General features: G+C 40.7%; 1 protein-coding gene across 1 annotated transcript in view; it reads right to left on the bottom strand.

The window, feature by feature from the left end:
- Nucleotides 1–19,600, bottom strand: part of FLT1 (fms related receptor tyrosine kinase 1) — a 178,965-nt gene that overhangs the window by 101,180 nt on the left and 58,185 nt on the right. Inside the window, exons 11-12 of the mRNA XM_014583107.2 lie at nucleotides 11,650–11,758; nucleotides 2,035–2,343 (exon numbers count right to left, since the gene is read on the bottom strand). Coding sequence (XP_014438593.1) covers nucleotides 2,035–2,343; nucleotides 11,650–11,758 — 418 coding nt within the window. The remainder of the gene's footprint in view (nucleotides 1–2,034; nucleotides 2,344–11,649; nucleotides 11,759–19,600) is intronic.

The following is a 19,600-nucleotide window of genomic DNA, read 5'->3' on the forward strand; positions in this document are numbered from 1 at the left end:
ATGAACAAAAAACCATGTGAGTTTTATTTTTGAAAAAAAAAAAAAAAAAAAAAAAAACTCTCTGGAAAGATTAGTTATGCAATGAACAACTAATTTATGGAATTCCTAAAACAATCTCTGGGAAGTACTTAAAATCATCTTCTGTGAATAGTAACATCCTCCCCAAACAAATTGCAATGAAGGAAGGAAATGATAGGTTCTGCATGTCCCATTTGCCATTTTTTCATAAATGGTTCCTAAATCATTCTACTGGCTTTTTAGCTAAGTTCTCTGGTACTAAGGCATTGTTTCCTGAAGGAACACGCTGACTTATAATGAACAAAGACGCCAGGCCAAAGAGCCATAGGTAAAATTTCAAGATACAATTGATTATTCTTTCCTTTGGGCTGACAACTTCCAGGTTAGGAATTGTTTTCAGAGCATTTGCGGCTCCATAAAACTGGCATTCTGGGGAAATGCTATTGTTTACTCTTTCACACTTGACAAAAGCAATTCCCACGTGAAAGACAAGTTTAGCGTGGGACAGAGTCTGTTACCTAAAGGAGGAAACAGTCTGGTGAGTTCCCAAGCTTGAAAAGTTGTCATATTGTCACCTCCAATTGCCCAGCCACTGTGTTTTTCAGCCATGGCTATTTTGGACATTACGTTTTTTTGGTTTTTGTTTTTTTCTCCCTATAGTTCACACAAGTCACATAGAATGATCAATCATAAATGAAAACAACAGAACAATGCACGTTAAATTAGTTAAAAAAAAAAAAGTAACTTTTCCTCAAATGCAAACTTACAACAAGAGTATACTCTTTCTTGATTTAAAAGTGGTGTGTATTTTCAAATGGCCTTGAATTCTGCTTTTGCCATTTCTAATCCCCATAAAAAGTCCTAGTAACATGTGCGGATGGGGAGTGTGGGCTTTTGTGAATGGGCAAGTTTTAAATTTCCGTTTAGAAGGATGCATTACACTTTTGGCTCCAACAGCCTTTATGTCTTTGATAGACTGATCGGGGCACACCTTTGGATGTCATCCTTCTAATGTGATAAGAATGATCAGAAGGGTGTCATCCTTCTTTGCAAGAATGATCAGGAGACAAGAATGTCTACAATGAAGACGTGATCGCCTTCCCTTCAATGCTCTCAGCAGCTGCCTGGTCCTCCCGCAGGCAGGAAGGAGGAAGCCCTTTGCTGGCTGTTCTACTGTGGCCCTCAGCGCATAGCTGCCTGGAATTGCACGAGCGTAGGGAGGTGGGGTTGATTCGGATGGACTGTCCTGATTCACGCTGTGATAAAGCTTCACCATCACCGTATTACACCCACATCTCACATCCCTGGGGCCCATTTTAGAAGCTCCAGTTTAAGATTAATGTGCTTAATATATATATCTATATATATATATATAAAAGTCGATTTCAAATAAATAAGCATTATAACGTGCTATCCAGGTGCTATTTACAAATCAAGAGCAGATGAAATAGTACAAAATAAAAGCAGGCAGAAGTCCGACAGAGTCTCAAATTCAACTGTCCTCATTCTGAGCGGGGAAATTAACTTATTCATGTCCATCTTTGGCAGAAACCAGCAACTGTTTAAATTATTCAGTTTGTGCAGCTTCAAAACTTAAAAATAAAAAGAGGTTGGCATCAGAGTGGAAGGAAAGGATCAGTCCCAAGTTGTTGTTTTATCAGGCAGGAGAAAACAGCAAAAGCGAAAACAGAGAATGCAGTGCAGGGATCCTCCAAATCCAAACGCGCACCAGGCCGGCCCCAGAGAGCAGACCCCTCCGCCTGAACGGGGAGCCCAGAGCTGGGACCTGGGGCTCTCATTATTACTCCTATCATCTCCGAATTCATTTTGGGAGGAGCATCTCCTCTGAGCCTGAAAGTTAGCAACAGTGACAATAAATCAAGATGATATGAGACAACTGTTACTTTTTTTAACGAGTCCTTTAATGTTTTACATTACTTTGTGTGGTACAATCATTCCTTGTGCTTTTAAATTTGGAGATCCGAGAGAAAACAGCCTTTTTGTTGCAGTGCTCACCTCTAATTGTAACTTCTTTCTTCTGAAGGATTTCTTCCCCTGTGTATACGTTCCTGGCTCTGCAGGCATAGGTGCCTGAATCTTCCAGGGAAACGTTCTTGATGACAAGATGGAGAGTGAGGGAGTGTTCTTTCGTGACAGCCATTTTCTGCTTGCTAATGTTGTGGTGCATTGTTCTGTTATTAACCGTCCGCAGCAAAACCCACGCGATGTCTCTGTACAAGAACTTGTTAACTGTGCAAGACAGTTTCAGGTCCTCTCCTTCTGTAGGCATCTTTTCCAAGTTAACGTGAAACCCATTGGGTACATCTATAAAGGAAGAATAAAGAAGTTCACTTCACAGAAAGCAATCAGTGTCGCATGATCATTGATGAGCTATTTGGAGAGCCAAAGAATTGTTCCTACATGGATTCTGTCTGCATTGGCATTAAAAAGGGTATTTTAATTTTTATTATTTTTGATAGTGGTAGGGGAATTGAATAAACATAGCAGGTAGTGTGAGCAACTAAATCCATTCCATTCAAAATGGGGTAGGGAATGCAAACAGGACCCTTATTAAAACAGTACTTTTGGGGACCAGCAGGTGGTGTGGTGGCTAGGGCGCTGGACATGACCAACCGTGGTTCAAGTCCTGGGCCTGGTGGTTTGCTTTCTCACTTTCCCTCTTTTTCTCTGTGTCTCTCTCTGTTCAAATTAAAAAAATGAATGAATAAACAAAATTTTAAAAAAACAGTATTTTGCCCTCCTTTGCCCACGTTTGCTTGTCAAAGTAGAATGTTTTTCCAACGTGGGATGATCAACTTGTTTCCCATTTCTTCATCACCTACGCCAGAACTCCTACTGATAAGTGGACGTTTGAAGTGGGCAAAATAATGCAGTAATATAAGAGCTATTCCTACTAAAAAAACCCAAAAGTACCTTTATAGTTAAACTTATCCACCACAGCTTGGGGACGAGTGAGACTAGGAAGTCCGACACACATGCCCATCAATACCACATCTGTCCTCGACTTTTCCAGTGAGAAGCAACTGTGACGCAGATGCCTCCTCCTGCCGCTATCCCAGAGGACTCTTCCTGGTCTCCGGCACACGGGCCCAAGAAGAGAGTTAGGGCCCGGACTTTTCTCTGTGTCTCTCTCTGTTCAAATTAAAAAAATGAATGAATAAACAAAATTTTAAAAAAACAGTATTTTGCCCTCCTTTGCCCACGTTTGCTTGTCAAAGTAGAATGTTTTTCCAACGTGGGATGATCAACTTGTTTCCCATTTCTTCATCACCTACGCCAGAACTCCTACTGATAAGTGGACGTTTGAAGTGGGCAAAATAATGCAGTAATATAAGAGCTATTCCTACTAAAAAAACCCAAAAGTACCTTTATAGTTAAACTTATCCACCACAGCTTGGGGACGAGTGAGACTAGGAAGTCCGACACACATGCCCATCAATACCACATCTGTCCTCGACTTTTCCAGTGAGAAGCAACTGTGACGCAGATGCCTCCTCCTGCCGCTATCCCAGAGGACTCTTCCTGGTCTCCGGCACACGGGCCCAAGAAGAGAGTTAGGGCCCGGACCCCCTTTTTATGATGATGGTTCCACTTACATAAAAGAACCAAGATCTCTTCTGAAAATACTGACAACTAATCAGGAAGAGTTGCCAGATCCCAAATATTTAAAACAAAAACAAAAAGAAAAACAAATTTACTCTCAAAAACATTTTAAACATGTTCTGAAGGTAACCGTGTCATGACAAAGCATTTTCCTCATTGTCATGTCCCGGCTAACCTTCATTTCTATCCTCTAAGTGCCTCTAGCAACACCCCACACAGCTCTCCCCTCGGCATTACTACCCTAGAACTTTAACTTTTGGAATGAAGACCTTTAACTTTTGGAATGAAAGCGCCTCAGTGTCACTTGGGACCATTTCACCAGAGGACCTTTCAAAAATCATTGGTTACAGGCCCTTAACTGACCTGCTCTCAGAACCCTCCCATTGCTTATTAACAGTGGCGTATCCAGATTTGAGCAAAGAATTTGGGCCAACATTTTACAAAGTGCTTTGAAGATGAAAAGCACTATGTTATGCCATTATTATTATTATCCTCTGCACACAAAGCTATAAAGAAACCTTTAAACCTTAGGGGGACAATAGTCCAAAATTAGATATCATTATCAACTCTTTCCTAAATCTCACTTTGCTTGTTTTTCTGATTTTTCTGGGCTTTGGCTTTATTATAAAGTGTCACGTCTGAAGAAATGCCAAAGTATTCATTTGAAACCTGGGAGCGGGGGGTAACGGCGGCGTAAGAAGCTGTCAGTGGCTGAGGAGAGGAGACCAGTGGAGGTTTTCCTGCTTTTAACCTGAAAACCTAAGCATGTGCCAGAGATGCAGGAGCAGCGGGCACAACAATAAGGTTTCAGAAATAGCTGCCGTAATCCAGCATCTTTTTATATTGAGGACATTTTCCAAGGATGAGGAGCAAAACATCAGTCATCGACCTTCACACAGACACCGGAGCAGAGGCACCGTGCGCTAGCCGCCATCGAATCTTTTCTTCAGAGACGACAGACGTACCATTTAGGAGGGCTCATCCCGGTGGTGAGGACCCAAGTGAGTCCAAGTAACACCACTGAGATCATGTAGAGAGTTTCTATTTACTTTAGTGATTTGAAACTTCCTGTGGAAATAGCTCACAGGTTTCCTGATGGAAGATTTTGTTTATCTTTGCCAAGCACCACCAGGAATCTCAAAATAAAATGCATTTAGTGACATTGGGAAACCAGGGAGATAAGGCAGTGCTGTTCCTGTCTCAGCCTCCGTAATTGCTCACACACCCATAGTCGTGCTGAGTGCCAGCAAAACAGCAGCGACACACACACACAGGAAAAGAAGACCACCGAGCTGAGTTTGAGGTCTCTTTCTTATTGAGAGGCTGAAGCCAATTTGGTTTAATCAGACAGCTTCTTCGAAATGATTCTCCATTTGTCAGTATAACCTCTCTGGGATTCTCTTTTGATCCATGGAACAGGATAAATAAAATGTTCTCAACTATTTCATAAACCCCCGAGAGATTTTCCTCTTAATTCGTGTTGATTTTTTTCTGAGCCCAAGTACAAAAGCAAACCCAAGAAGGAAGAGCTTTTTAACCCTCAGTAAGAAAGCAAGGAATCTTCCTACACTAAAGTATCTGTTACAAATTCAGCATAATCATCACCAAATATGATTCATCTAACACATCATCACATTCGTGAAGTCTTCTGAGGTGTCATGGAAAAGAATCAACTCTGGTTCAAAATAAGACACCCAACCTAGGGTTCGGTGAAAGAGTAATCTATTTATAAAGGTACATATTTAGAGGCAGGCATTTTGACTCTGTTGAATCCGACATGTGGATTCAGTTCATGAGGAAGATAAGCATAGAAATGAAAAGGATGGAGCCAGCCTGCGGTGTGGGGTTAAGGTGGCTGGATCCCATATGGCCAACTGTGTGGTTCAAGTTCTGTACTTAGAAAACACACCAGGCACATATGCGTGCATGCCCCAAATGCCAAGAGGCGAATGGATGAAAAGGGATTGCAGTGTAGGCCATCCCGCCTGGGGAGTGCTTTCCCACTTTCACTCTCACTAGTGAGTACACATGCACTCTGGCAAACTTTTTATTTAAAAGGGTGAATGAGATGGTCATCTGCCTCATGGAAATAAAGATGGCTGTACTTCCACTAAAGAATGGAAATAGTCTCTAAAAAGGAAGTGAGTGGTTACTAGAAAGTTTTGCTCTTTCAAGTAGATGCTACAAACAGAACACCAACGTTTAAAGTCAAAGCAATGAAGAGTTCTAATGGCCACAGTTGACCAATTTTGATCAGTTTGGGAAGTAACTCTAAGTTATCATTGTGTTTTACGGAAGGGATGACATAATTGAAAATGAGTATTAATAAAAATCCGAACCTAAAGCTTTAGAGCATTAAAATGAGAGACGGGTACTTTTGAAGAAGTACCCTTACTGGATCAAGTACAAACACTGACAATATACTTTCTTTTTACTTTTTCTTTTTTTTTTCTTGGAAAATAGGCATGTAAGGTGCAACATTCCTAAGAGTACTTAGTCTCATCTCTAGTGAGAATTCTTTCCTAAAAACCATATTTACTTATTTATTTTTAATTGGGTCATCAGGAAAGTCATGATGCATTCTTGCATAGAAAACCAGAAAACACATGCCTTTCCTGACGACCTAATAGTTTTGCTATAGGGCAGGGGGAGGGGTGAGGAGGGCGTGTGGGGGTGGGAGAAATCACTCCCGTGGGGTGGGAAAAATCACTCCCGGGGGGTTGGGGGGTGACCATGTCACAACCCCTTCTCCTCTATTCTCCTCTTGGGATTTTGAGCACACATGCATACATGCCCAGTGTGTCCTTCAAGCCGCTGGGTCCGGGACTTGAACCACACTGTCAGCCACATGCGATCCAGCTGCTTTAACCACTATGCCACTGACTGGCCCTGGAAAGAATTCTTACGACAAAGATTGAGTATGAAAAAGATAACTACTAGTTGAAAATGGATAACGACTACAAGTTAATCAACTCTCACCAGTTACCACTAGAACTTTTTAGGACTTTTCGAAAAGAATTTAGAGAAATATATCCTAGACAATGGGGAAATGATTAGCTGAACTCACGTTCAATTTTAAAACTAAAGATTTTCAATTTCTAGAGGAAAATTGTTGTGACCTTCAAATAGCTACATTTGAATTAAATTCTCATTGGTCCTTTCAATAGATAACCCTTGGGGTCTAGAGAATATTTGAATCTCCATAGTTTTTACAGTGTGATGAGAGGTAGGAGGGAATTTCTGCCTGAACTCAGCAGGTGATGAACTTTATCCACTGGGGCCCTCTTGGTAACAATGTTATGTAAAATATCGTGTCGTGTCGAATATCCTATTTTACACTTAAGGCCCCTGGGATCCCAGAGTTTCCTGTAAAGATGATCTGAGTCTACTGTGTAGCTTGGGTCTCCTCCTTCTTCCTTAGGTCTGGCCTCCTGAGCCCACAGTGCTCACACCTCTGTGTCTGCCCACGAATGGGCTAAAGGCAGACTCCCTGTGAGGGACACAGGCAGAGTCTGGATGTGCGTGCTGAGACCACACATGTGGGCATACGACCCCTAACGGTGCAGGCACAGCAAGGGAAGGAAAGAGGCCATGGGAGAGCCAGTCCTCGCGCACTAGCCGTCCCTGCTCTGGAGCTCTGAGTAGCCCCCGAATTCTAAGTTCATCCTGGTTTTTCAGGTCATCCTGGAGGGATTACATATGCGTCCCTAGAAGTCTGAAACTGATTTAATGGTCTCTCTGCTCAATTTGGAGCGTATTGGTGGTTAGACTAGGGTTTGTGTGCCTCCACTCATGCCTTTGCTCTGATGCTTATTCAAACTCTGCTCTACACTCCCAGAACCACCTCATGTACTGCTTCCTTCTCAGAGACTCAGAGCTGCGCTGTCTGGCGTGGAGCCCACATCACTCCCAGGACCACCTCGTGTCCTGCTTCCTTCTCAGAGACTCAGAGCTGCACTGCCTGGCATGGAACCCACATATGACTTTTGAGCACTTGATATGTGACTAGTATGACTAAACAATAGAATTGTATTCAGTTTATCTTACTTAAATTTGTTTAAATTGAAACTGAAGCATTGTCATTTTTAGAAGAGATTGATTACATGTTGAAATTATAATACTTTATAGATATATACTGGGTCAAATAGAATTAATCCCACTTCTTTTTTTACTTTTTAAAAAATGTGGTTACTGGTGGGAACCAGCAGTTAGCATAATGGCTATGTCGCTGGACTCCCACGTAGTTGACCACAGTTCGAGTCCCAGACCCGGTGGCTTAAAACTCACGCCGGGCGCCTGTGCCTGCGTGCCCAAGATCCCGAGAGGAGAATGGAGGAGAAGGGATTGCGGCGTGACCATCCCCCCTGGGGGGTGATTTCTTGCTTTCGGTCTCTATGTCTCTCTCTGTCTGGTGAGCTATACAGAAAAAATCTCTCAAAAAAAAAAAAAATGTGGTTACTGGGACCAGCAGATGGCATAATGGCTACATCACTGGACTCCCATGCAGTCGACAGTGGTTTGAGACCTGGACCTGGTGGCTTAAAACTCACACTGGGCACGTGCATGAACCAAAAATCACAAGAGAAGAATGAAGAAGGAATTGCAAGGTGGCCATCCCCTCTGGGGGATGACTTCTTGCTTTCTGTGTCTCTGTTTCTCTGGTGAGTGAACATACCCTATAGCAAAAATCTCTCTCTCTCTCAAAAAAAGAAAAAGGTGGTTACCAGAAAATTTAAAATTTTATGTGGCTTATGTTATATACCTAGTGGATAGCATAGCAAGTGCATTACAGAATAAAGTCATCTATCACATTACTTTTGCACATATATTTTGATACTAGGATATACACATGTAAGTATTTCTTCATTGTTCCTTCCAGGTTAAAACTGTCTTCCTAGAAAGACAGAGCTTCTGTACAGAGTTGAGCTGTATTGTGAAATAATTAATGCTCATTAAACTGTTGCAAACTTGTTGAATGTTCAAAAGAGAACAGGAATTACTCAATCTTTTGTATTCTAAATCAGACATAGAGTGACTGGATTTGAACAGTAAGTTATTTCTGTCCAAGAATAAAGGACAGTATAAATCTTCGTATTTACAGAGGCCAAATCAGCTCAGAATTACTCGAGAACCGGTCTGTGAAAAATGTCTGTCTGAATCCTCTGAATAAAGGCCTTTCCTTACTTGGAAGGGATACAAAGAAGATTTCCCTTTCTCTTCTTGAACCCAGGAGACAGGGACTGATGTAGTAGCGAGAGGCTCTGCTGTGTACCTTGTCCCTTCTCCAAATCCCTTTTCCTGGAAAACGTGGGAACTATAATGCCGATAGCATCCAGAGTCCCCTAAGCTCTGGCTTTCTGGGAGAATCTACTCAAGAGTTCCTCCAAAGGCATGGCTTCTCTGGGGCTTGACTAACTTGCAAAAAGCTCCTATAATCTGACAACCTGTATATCTCATGGAATTGGGCCTACTGATTTCTTTCTGGAGACCTCTAGGCAATTTCTTCAACCCACCTCATGCAGCGCGAAGTTTCCAGAAGAGCTGGCAGACTGCCCAGACTTCCTCAGAAATTGGGAGAGTGTGGAGCCAGGCAATTGTTTTTATACTTTGAGCTACTTACTTCCTTCCTGTACCCAGGAAGGGACATAGGGAGTGCCATTTGTGTACCTTGGAGGTTTTAAGATTTGCAGAGACCATCATATTTAAGGCTACAAATTCTTAAATGCCATTACTTTCTGTGTCTCTGTTTCTCTGGTGAGTGAACATACCCTATAGCAAAAATCTCTCTCTCTCTCAAAAAAAGAAAAAGGTGGTTACCAGAAAATTTAAAATTTTATGTGGCTTATGTTATATACCTAGTGGATAGCATAGCAAGTGCATTACAGAATAAAGTCATCTATCACATTACTTTTGCACATATATTTTGATACTAGGATATACACATGTAAGTATTTCTTCATTGTTCCTTCCAGGTTAAAACTGTCTTCCTAGAAAGACAGAGCTTCTGTACAGAGTTGAGCTGTATTGTGAAATAATTAATGCTCATTAAACTGTTGCAAACTTGTTGAATGTTCAAAAGAGAACAGGAATTACTCAATCTTTTGTATTCTAAATCAGACATAGAGTGACTGGATTTGAACAGTAAGTTATTTCTGTCCAAGAATAAAGGACAGTATAAATCTTCGTATTTACAGAGGCCAAATCAGCTCAGAATTACTCGAGAACCGGTCTGTGAAAAATGTCTGTCTGAATCCTCTGAATAAAGGCCTTTCCTTACTTGGAAGGGATACAAAGAAGATTTCCCTTTCTCTTCTTGAACCCAGGAGACAGGGACTGATGTAGTAGCGAGAGGCTCTGCTGTGTACCTTGTCCCTTCTCCAAATCCCTTTTCCTGGAAAACGTGGGAACTATAATGCCGATAGCATCCAGAGTCCCCTAAGCTCTGGCTTTCTGGGAGAATCTACTCAAGAGTTCCTCCAAAGGCATGGCTTCTCTGGGGCTTGACTAACTTGCAAAAAGCTCCTATAATCTGACAACCTGTATATCTCATGGAATTGGGCCTACTGATTTCTTTCTGGAGACCTCTAGGCAATTTCTTCAACCCACCTCATGCAGCGCGAAGTTTCCAGAAGAGCTGGCAGACTGCCCAGACTTCCTCAGAAATTGGGAGAGTGTGGAGCCAGGCAATTGTTTTTATACTTTGAGCTACTTACTTCCTTCCTGTACCCAGGAAGGGACATAGGGAGTGCCATTTGTGTACCTTGGAGGTTTTAAGATTTGCAGAGACCATCATATTTAAGGCTACAAATTCTTAAATGCCATTAAAGAAAAAAAAAAAAGCCCATGAACTATTTTTAACAAAGCTCAGTTTCATATTCCTGTCGGAGAACCTCATTCTCCAAAAAATCTAAAATAAGTTGTGAAACAATTAGCTTCATGGTGGAAGAAAAAAAAAAATCCATGTGGAAGCCTAGAGGTTAAAGTAGCTAGATTCTAGATGGACAAACTTATAGTTCAAATCCCAGAAACGGCAGCTTGAGAAACATGCTGTGCATGTATGTTCATGCCCAGAATCCCAAAAGGAGGGAGAAATGGAGGAGAAGAAATAATGGTGTGGCCACGCCCCATGAGGGCTGGGTGCTTTCTTGTTTTCCCATTCTCTCTCTTTCGTCTCTCTGCAGTGAGTGCAAGTACCCTCTGGAAAATTAAAAGGTAAAAAAGAAAGAAAAAAATGTCTTATTACTATATATTGGGTTGTCAGAAAAGTCAAGACACATTTTGTGTAGAAAAAAATATGTCATGACTTTTCCGACAACTCAGTCTATCATAATGGGTTTCTTTGGTTGTTATAGAACTACTACAGGGTGGAGCTGTATCGTGCAATAGTTCGTTCTCATTAAACTTTTGCAAACTTGTTAAGCAAGAGATACTATAATTGGGACCAGCAGGTGGCATGGTAGTAATGGTGCTGGACACTCCCACATGGCCAACCACAGTTCAAGTCCTGGACCTGATGGTTTGCTTTCTCTCTTTCTCTCTCTCTCTCTCTTTGTGTGTGTGTGTGTGTGTGTGTGTGTGTGTGTATGTGTGTTTCCCTCTGGTCAAATTAAAATAAAATGAGTCAATAAATAGATAAATAGAATAAATAAAATTAAAATAGATAATTCTTTAAAAAATGAATATATTATAATTGGTTTCCTGGTGGTTATTGAACCAAGTGCTAGGTAACAGAGGAAGCTCGAAAATGAACACACACGATCCCAAATTCACAATCCAGACAGGAAAGGAGACACATACAAACAACTCTACAAGAATTCAGGGAAATAACTCTTTAGGAGATCCAATGATGTTGTAGAATTCTACTCCTGAGAGCAAGGATGAAGGTACTCAAAGCTTGACAATTCTATGGCACTTTTTAAAATCACTTGATCTATAAGTGCACTAAAAGCAAACAAGAGAGACTGAGGTCACCAGTCTGTGTTTGTGGCTACAGGATGAGTGGCTTACCTGTGATATAAAAGCTTATGTTTCTTTCCACAGTCCCTACTTTATTGGAAGCCACACAACTGTAGATTCCAGAAATTCTAGAGTCAGCCACAACCAAGGTGCTAGCCATCTGCAAAAGAAAAAGAAAGTTTAGCTAGCAGACAACGAACTACTTGAACATCCCTAAGCGACTTCTGAGGGTTGAAATGATTCAGCTATTCCATTCATGCAGCAAAGAGAGTATTGCATGGGTGGTGGTTACCAGAAAGCTTTCTTTGCTGAGCCCCAGCAAGAATGGAAAAATAACAGGAAAGCAGGTCCTCAGGAGACCGGGGCCTATGACATCCGACTCATATGAGGGTTTCAGGCTTATTTATCTCATGCTGCTGCCGTAACAATTACAGACCTGAAGCTGAGCTGTGGGACTGCACGTCCCACCCTACGAGGTGGTCAGTTCCACATCAATGAGAGGAACAGGTGAGGCTGAGACCCGCCCTTTTGTTTGGGTGGCTGAGAACATGGATGCCATTTGAGAGCGGGAGCTCTGACTGCTGTTGGGCTCTGTAATGGGTATATTGGGCTGTAAATATAAGACGAAGTTCAGCTGAACCATTTCTTCTACATGCAAAGAATGTGGTATACAGCCCCGAATGGTCCTTAAATGAGGCCACGAGGCCGCAAAGCTCACTAAGAGTGACATGCCTGTGTGTTTAACTGTGAGTGACTTACTTTCCTAGTTCTGTCAATGCCTAATCTAGAAAACAAAGCTATCACTTATAAATTAATACAGTAACACTGTCTCACTCCATTTTAGCGCCATTTGATAATTTAGCCTCTGAAGAAGCATTGGTTAGTGTGCACAAACTTGAAAACACTTTTCCAACCGTGATGTCTAAAAAGCAATACAATGAAAATTTGGACAGTTTAAAGACTCACGCTGTCTTCTTTTAAAGAAAAAAATTAGCGATATGAAACATATCATTGAGCATTCCTAAATTCAACCCAACCTTACATTACAAAGTAATGCATACTCTATATGAAAAAACTGAAACTAGTTTTTCATACCTAAAATTACAAAAAAAAAAAAAAAAAGAAAAGAAAAAGAAAAAAAATGATCCAGTTACTTATAATTCTCTGTAGCCTATGTTCTAGGACACAACTAGTCGTGAGCTTTAGAGCTGTGCTGCCCAGTGCAGTGTCCTAGCTGAAGTGTAATGATCGGGTCCCTTAACAGTCTAAAGTAATGTATAGGCCACAGTGAGACCACGAACTTTCCAAAGTGGTGAACACACTCTGTAAGAGGCGTGGTCGCTGGGAAGACTTCTGATGTTTTCTGAACTGCCAAGTCATGCGCGAGGCACTTTACTTGTATTCTCTTATTTCAGCTAATGAATTAAGGTATTTCTGTCTTTAATCTACAGATTAGAAAGACTGAAAAAACATGCTTCTAATTTCTTTTTTTAACCAGCAAATTGATGACTCCAAATTGTCTGTAGTGTTCTCTGTGGTATAGTGAGTACGATACAATGCTTTCTCTTCTGAGTGTTAAAAGAATCAGCTTAATTATATCCACCTATATATTCTCTGGGTAGTATTGAAATGATTGGTAATGAAAGTGTTTGCATAATGTGGCACTTTTCATTCAATCCAGCAGACATTTGCCAAGTGATTATCAAGACAGTGTCCACATGTCTGTTGTAAGGGAGACAGAGATGGTTAAGACACGATACTTGAAGATCAAATACATGTTATTCTCTTTTGTAAGGAAATGCTCACACAAAGGCAAATAACCAATGGCGAAGAGTATAAAAGGGAGCTCCATTATCACTTTCCTTATTTCGATTATTAATCTTTGTAAGGAGTAGGAAATAAAAAAAAAATTAGGGAGCTACTGGGTTGTCAGAAAAATCATGCCACAGTTTTTGCGTAGATAAAACCCAGAAAAATGTCAAGACTTTTCTGATGACCCAGTGTTTCCTTTAATAACTGAACCCACCACTTAAGAGTCATGGAAATAGTTAGAAGAGAAGCTCATGGATGAAAAAGTAAAAGGAACTGTTAGCTGGTGGCAACTGAAGGACAGTAAGGATCATCAAACAGGACTCCGACTCCCTACGCTGGACCAGGAAACTTGGGCTCAGATGCTTCAAGGAAGTTTATCACAGGTGAGAAACAAGGGGTTCCCATGAAGCTTTCTACTGCTTGCCTGTCAGCTTTAGCACTGCTTTTCTTTCAAAGTTAGCTGCAACTGTAAGCCGTGTTTGGCTTTTATTTTTAAAAGGGTTTTTAATTAAAAATTTTTTAAAGAATTATTTTATTTAAATTTATTTATTTATTTATTTTAATTTGACCAGAGAGGGACAGAGTGGGAGTGAAAGAGAGTGAAAGAGAGAGGAGAGTAAGTAAAAAAACAAGCTGTCAGGTCCAGGACTCGAACCAAGGTTGCCCATATGGGAGTCCAGTGCCTTTAATCACCAAGCGACCTGCTGGCCCCTAAAAATACCAAATTTTTTAAAGCGTTTTTGCCAGAGGGTCTGTTCACTTGCCACAGACAGACAGAGAGAGGGAAAGTGAGAAATCACCCCCAGAGGGATGACCACACTATAATCCCTTCTCTCAGGATTTTGGGCAAGCATGCGTATGTGCCTGGTGTCATTTTTTCAAGCTGCCTGGTCTGGGACTCGGACTGTGGTTGGCCATGTGGTAGTTCAGCACCTTAACCACTATGCTACCTGCTGAATGCTTGAAAATAATTTTGCTTTCACTGAACTCAGAGCAACCGGGAACAAGCACTGAGTTTTGTGGCAAGGTAAAGTTAATTCAGATGTACACATTTGCCATCTGTAAGACCTGTGCAGGTAATCTGGGTATGATGAACTATTTTACAAGTCTCCAAGAAATAGTCGGATAGGTCAGAATTTTTGTATAGTCGAAAATAAAATTGAGGAACCCAGAAGCAGAATGTCACATAATAAACTATGGCAATGGGAATGCTTCCGATTCTGTCCTCTTTTGCCTGGATGCCACCTTCCAGAAGAGACACCTCATTGTACCCCGAAATTACATATAAAGAAGAAATTACATAATAAAATAAATGACAAAAAAAGACACCTTACTCATGAAGCCAGCTCCAGAACTCTCTTTTCCTAAGTTTCTATTAAAAAAGAAGAAGATGATGTGGACAGGAGTTTATTAGGTCATTGGGAAAGTCATGATGTAGTTTTCGATGTGTTCTTTTAATGCAAAAATGCACCATGACTTTCCCGATGACCCAATATTATTTCTTTGTTTCTGGATACTTTTATATAGCCCTTGCCATGCACCAGAGAGTGTGTGAGGCCACTTTATAGGCATTGTCTCATTTGATGCTTCTTATATTCTTTCTTATGAGACGGGTGTATCATCCTATTCTACAGATGAGGCAACTGAGGTTAAATAATTCACTCTAAGATACGCAGGGCTACAGACAGACCTGAGCGGCATTGAAGCCTGGGTATGTCTGGGCCAGTGCCTATGCTCTTCACCTATACTAAGCTGCTTCATGCCTTAAGACTCTGGTTTTAAAATTATGATTTAATTTAATTTTTTTTTTTACTTTTTGTATTTTTTTTTTTACATTTAATTGTTGTACACCTTTGTGGGGGTACAGTATGGGTTTTCAAAGCATGCATGCACCATGTAATAATCATATCAAGGATATTACTATATTCATTATCTTCAACAAAGAGCATTATGTAAACGTACCTTTGATTTCTGATCCAGTAAACTGAATAACAGAGATTTACTGAGAAAGTTGTCTACTGTTTGAATTGCTTTTTCTCTGAGAATACCTCCTTTAATCAGTAGAGAGGGTCACTGAAGCTAAACCTACTATGTACAGAAATGCTAATGTCGGGACCAGAGGTTAGCGTAATGGCTATGTTGCTGGACTCCCACGTGGTCGACCGCGGTTCATGTCCCAGACCCAGTGGCTTAAAACCCATGCCAGGCGCGTGTGCGTGCGTGCCCAAGATCCCGAGAGGAGAATGGAGGAGAAGGGATTGCGGTGTGGCCATCCCCCCTGGGGGGTGATTTCTCGCTTTCTGTCTCTATGTTTCTCTCTGTCTGTCTGGAGAGCGCATGAGCCCTATGACAAAAACCTCTCAAAAAAAAGAAAAAAAAAAGAAATGCTAATGTCATAGCATTTTATATAAGCTGCAAGAAGTTTTTAAACTGATGTAATGTTACAAGGTTTGAGAATATGTTCGACAAACAAAAAGGCTATAATGAATGAAGAAAACTTCAAAATAATGTGAAGCATATGATGAACTTTGTCAAAAATTATTTCATTTCTAAAGTACTCTTCTTTCAGAGACTATATTTTAAAATTATAAATGAAAAAATAAGAGATATTTGACAATTAAAGTTTAAACTTTACAGAATCAGAGAAAGGAGCTTAGATGTGAGTTGTAGGTCAGGGTAGTTTAGCTGAACTAGAAGAGGCATTCTCATTGGACAGAAAGTTTCAAAGTGTGTTTTCTTTGTTAAGTAGACAGATCTGTAACCCAAAGCTTATAACCAAATCTGTGGTTTTCAAAGGAAGAGAGAGAGAGAGAGAGAGATAGCATAATAGTTGGTCCAACAAATATTAATTTAATGCATTAAAAGAGAAATTGCCAAAAATGTGAATTATAACATGTTTGAAATTATAATAGTTCATTTCATAAGGCACACTGAAAGAAATTCTTAAGGATGTTGGTGTCCATTTTTATTGTTCTATAATTGTCTTTTGTTTTCCACAATTGAAAAGAAATGCAAGAAGACCGATGAAAAGAAAAAATTTAGTACTAAGACAGAACATCAAGTTCGTATCAGTCATAAGAGGTAACAATTCTTTCACACCTACTTAAAATTCACAGTGCCTCATCACCTATGACAAACACGTACTAGAAAAACTCAGTTCTGCTGTTGATAGTTTGGGATAAGCAGCCTTTCTGTAAGGTTCCCAGTTCAGTTTAACTACTCTTGTTAAAGGACTCATACTTTTGACACCTCATTTTTCCTACTTTCATTTTGAGGATGCTTCCACATGCTCTGTTAGGTCCTTAAGGACTTAGATATTAGAAACAGAATTGGCTTCAAGTCCATTCTCTGGGTTCTTTGCATGACCAGGAATGCTCATGACAACTGTCGTCAAATACTGTAAGTTCGGAGTTTCTTCATGGTCCTTCCTTCCTTCCCTTCTGCTCAGCATTAGTAATTCATGACTACAATGTCATTTGAACTGCACAGAATAGAATGGATGGGGTGATGTGTCACTCAGCTTAATTTCCAGCACTAGGTTTTAAAAGTTCTATATATGGAACAGTGATTTTAATCTCGGGATGTTTCTAATATAGCTTCCTTTTAAGTGTTTCATGGAGGAATAAAAGTAGCTGGGTAAAGGCCATGGAAGAATCTAAAATTAACACAGGGTGGCATATTTTATCTGGTTATGAGAAAACATAATATGAGAATTAGAAAACTTTGGGGCATGTGTGGGAACTGAAACACAAGCTGTAATCCCGCAATTAGTATTACTGCTTTCGTCATGGACTTGTCTCATACAGTAGATGCACGTCTCATGTGTAGTCAAAATGATTTCGATGGAAATATTGCTGAAACATGAAAATTGTCACAATTCTCCAGACTTATGAAATTCATGCTGTAATACCTATTTCCTGTGTGTTTTTTCTAACACACGGTTCCTTTGACTTCCTACTCCACCTCTACAAACCCAATAGGCGGGCAATCCTGCTTTATCAGTATAAAAACTCCACATTTGTTACTGGCAACTCCAATTGGTGACTCACTTTTTACAAATCTGGGTCAAAACCTGCCAATAAGGAAGCTGGATTTTATTGTCCTTTATACTCTTCCTTGAGTTAAACAAAAAAGGGGGGAGGGGAGGAAAAAACCCCATTCCCTGAAGTCCAGCAGGCGTTCCTGCATGGGTGCTGCACCACTGCTCTGCAGTCGGGCCTGCTGGGCAGCCTTCCTGGGTCACTATGCTAAGAGGACATCACAGTCTATGTGGGGGCTTTCATTTACTTTCTAACAATCTTTAGAAAATAAGAACAGTTCAATCGTAAAGGAAGAGCATATAACTCAGAATCGGCGAAGCCTCTGTTTGTCACCATCATCTGAAAGGTAGGTTTATTTACACACAGAGACATATGAGTAGGTACCAGACGTAGTAACGCTCCGAAATTTTGAGCAAGAGATCCATACTTTACTTAAATTGTAGTGTGCTACAATTCTAGCTGTTCCTAAGATATGTACCGTATGCATATTTCAGTTTTGTTTAGAAAAGGTACTCATGGTTTTTCTCAATGCAAACAATTGTTTAACAATAGTCCTCATTGTATAGGATCACAACCAGTCTGGGGGACTGCATTAGGGCAGATGTAACATTAACTTTACTTAAGTAGAATTTGTAGAGAGCTTTCTCATGATGTAATTTTATTTCATCCTTATAACAGGAAGGTAGGTAGGGAAAATATCATAGCTCCATTTTTTTTTCCTTTTCTTTTTTAGGAGGAGAGATAACTCAGGTTGACAGAGGTATGTGTGGTTAAACAGGTAAAAGTGGGAGAGATGGACCCCTAAGCTCCTGACTGCTGACAGGGTAGCACAAGTGCCAACTCTGCAGAGATCTGCATTTAAAATCTTCTGCAGAGGTTCCAGTGGGTGGCATGGTGGTTAAGGTGCTGGACTCCCACATGGCCAACTGCAACTTGAGTCCCAGACCTGGTGTCCTGAAAATCATGCTGGGCTTGTGTGCGTAATGTGCCCAAAATCCCCACAAGGAGAATGGAGGAGAAGGGATTATGGCATGGCCATCCCTCCTGGGGGATTTCTCACTTTCTCTCTCTCTGTCTCTCAGGTGAGTGCCAGGATCTATGGCAAAACCTAAAAGAAAGTCTTCCGCAGAACTACCGAAGAACAAGAAATAAACTTGTTTTCGGCCTGCACAAAGAAGATCATGAACATTCTTTATCTCAGCCAGGTTTTTGCTTTATAGCTTCCTTTTTTTTTTTTTTCCAGATATTATATACAGAGCCTGGTTGTTACCTATGGTTCAGGCTAATCAGAAATCTCCCTGGCTTTTTCATTTTTCTATGTTGCTTCCTATTGAATATTTTTGTGGCTAGGATACTAAAATAGGACTAGAAGTTGTCCCTGGAATTAAGCTCCAACTTCTTACTTTAATATCCAGCAGTGAACAGTACATCTGCCCACTATGGTCAGGAAAAGGCAAAAGGAATGGAAACAACTGATGGCATCTTGGAGTTTTGCTAGTACTCTGTGACCACCTGCAAAAGTGGGAGAGATGGACCCCTAAGCTCCTGACTGCTGACAGGGTAGCACAAGTGCCAACTCTGCAGAGATCTGCATTTAAAATCTTCTGCAGAGGTTCCAGTGGGTGGCATGGTGGTTAAGGTGCTGGACTCCCACATGGCCAACTGCAACTTGAGTCCCAGACCTGGTGTCCTGAAAATCATGCTGGGCTTGTGTGCGTAATGTGCCCAAAATCCCCACAAGGAGAATGGAGGAGAAGGGATTATGGCATGGCCATCCCTCCTGGGGGATTTCTCACTTTCTCTCTCTCTGTCTCTCAGGTGAGTGCCAGGATCTATGGCAAAACCTAAAAGAAAGTCTTCCGCAGAACTACCGAAGAACAAGAAATAAACTTGTTTTCGGCCTGCACAAAGAAGATCATGAACATTCTTTATCTCAGCCAGGTTTTTGCTTTATAGCTTCCTTTTTTTTTTTTTTCCAGATATTATATACAGAGCCTGGTTGTTACCTATGGTTCAGGCTAATCAGAAATCTCCCTGGCTTTTTCATTTTTCTATGTTGCTTCCTATTGAATATTTTTGTGGCTAGGATACTAAAATAGGACTAGAAGTTGTCCCTGGAATTAAGCTCCAACTTCTTACTTTAATATCCA

This window comes from Tupaia chinensis, unplaced genomic scaffold, assembly GCF_000334495.1.
Source record: "Tupaia chinensis unplaced genomic scaffold, TupChi_1.0 Scaffold144045_1, whole genome shotgun sequence".
In the NCBI taxonomy this organism is placed as follows: Eukaryota; Metazoa; Chordata; class Mammalia; order Scandentia; family Tupaiidae; genus Tupaia; species Tupaia belangeri.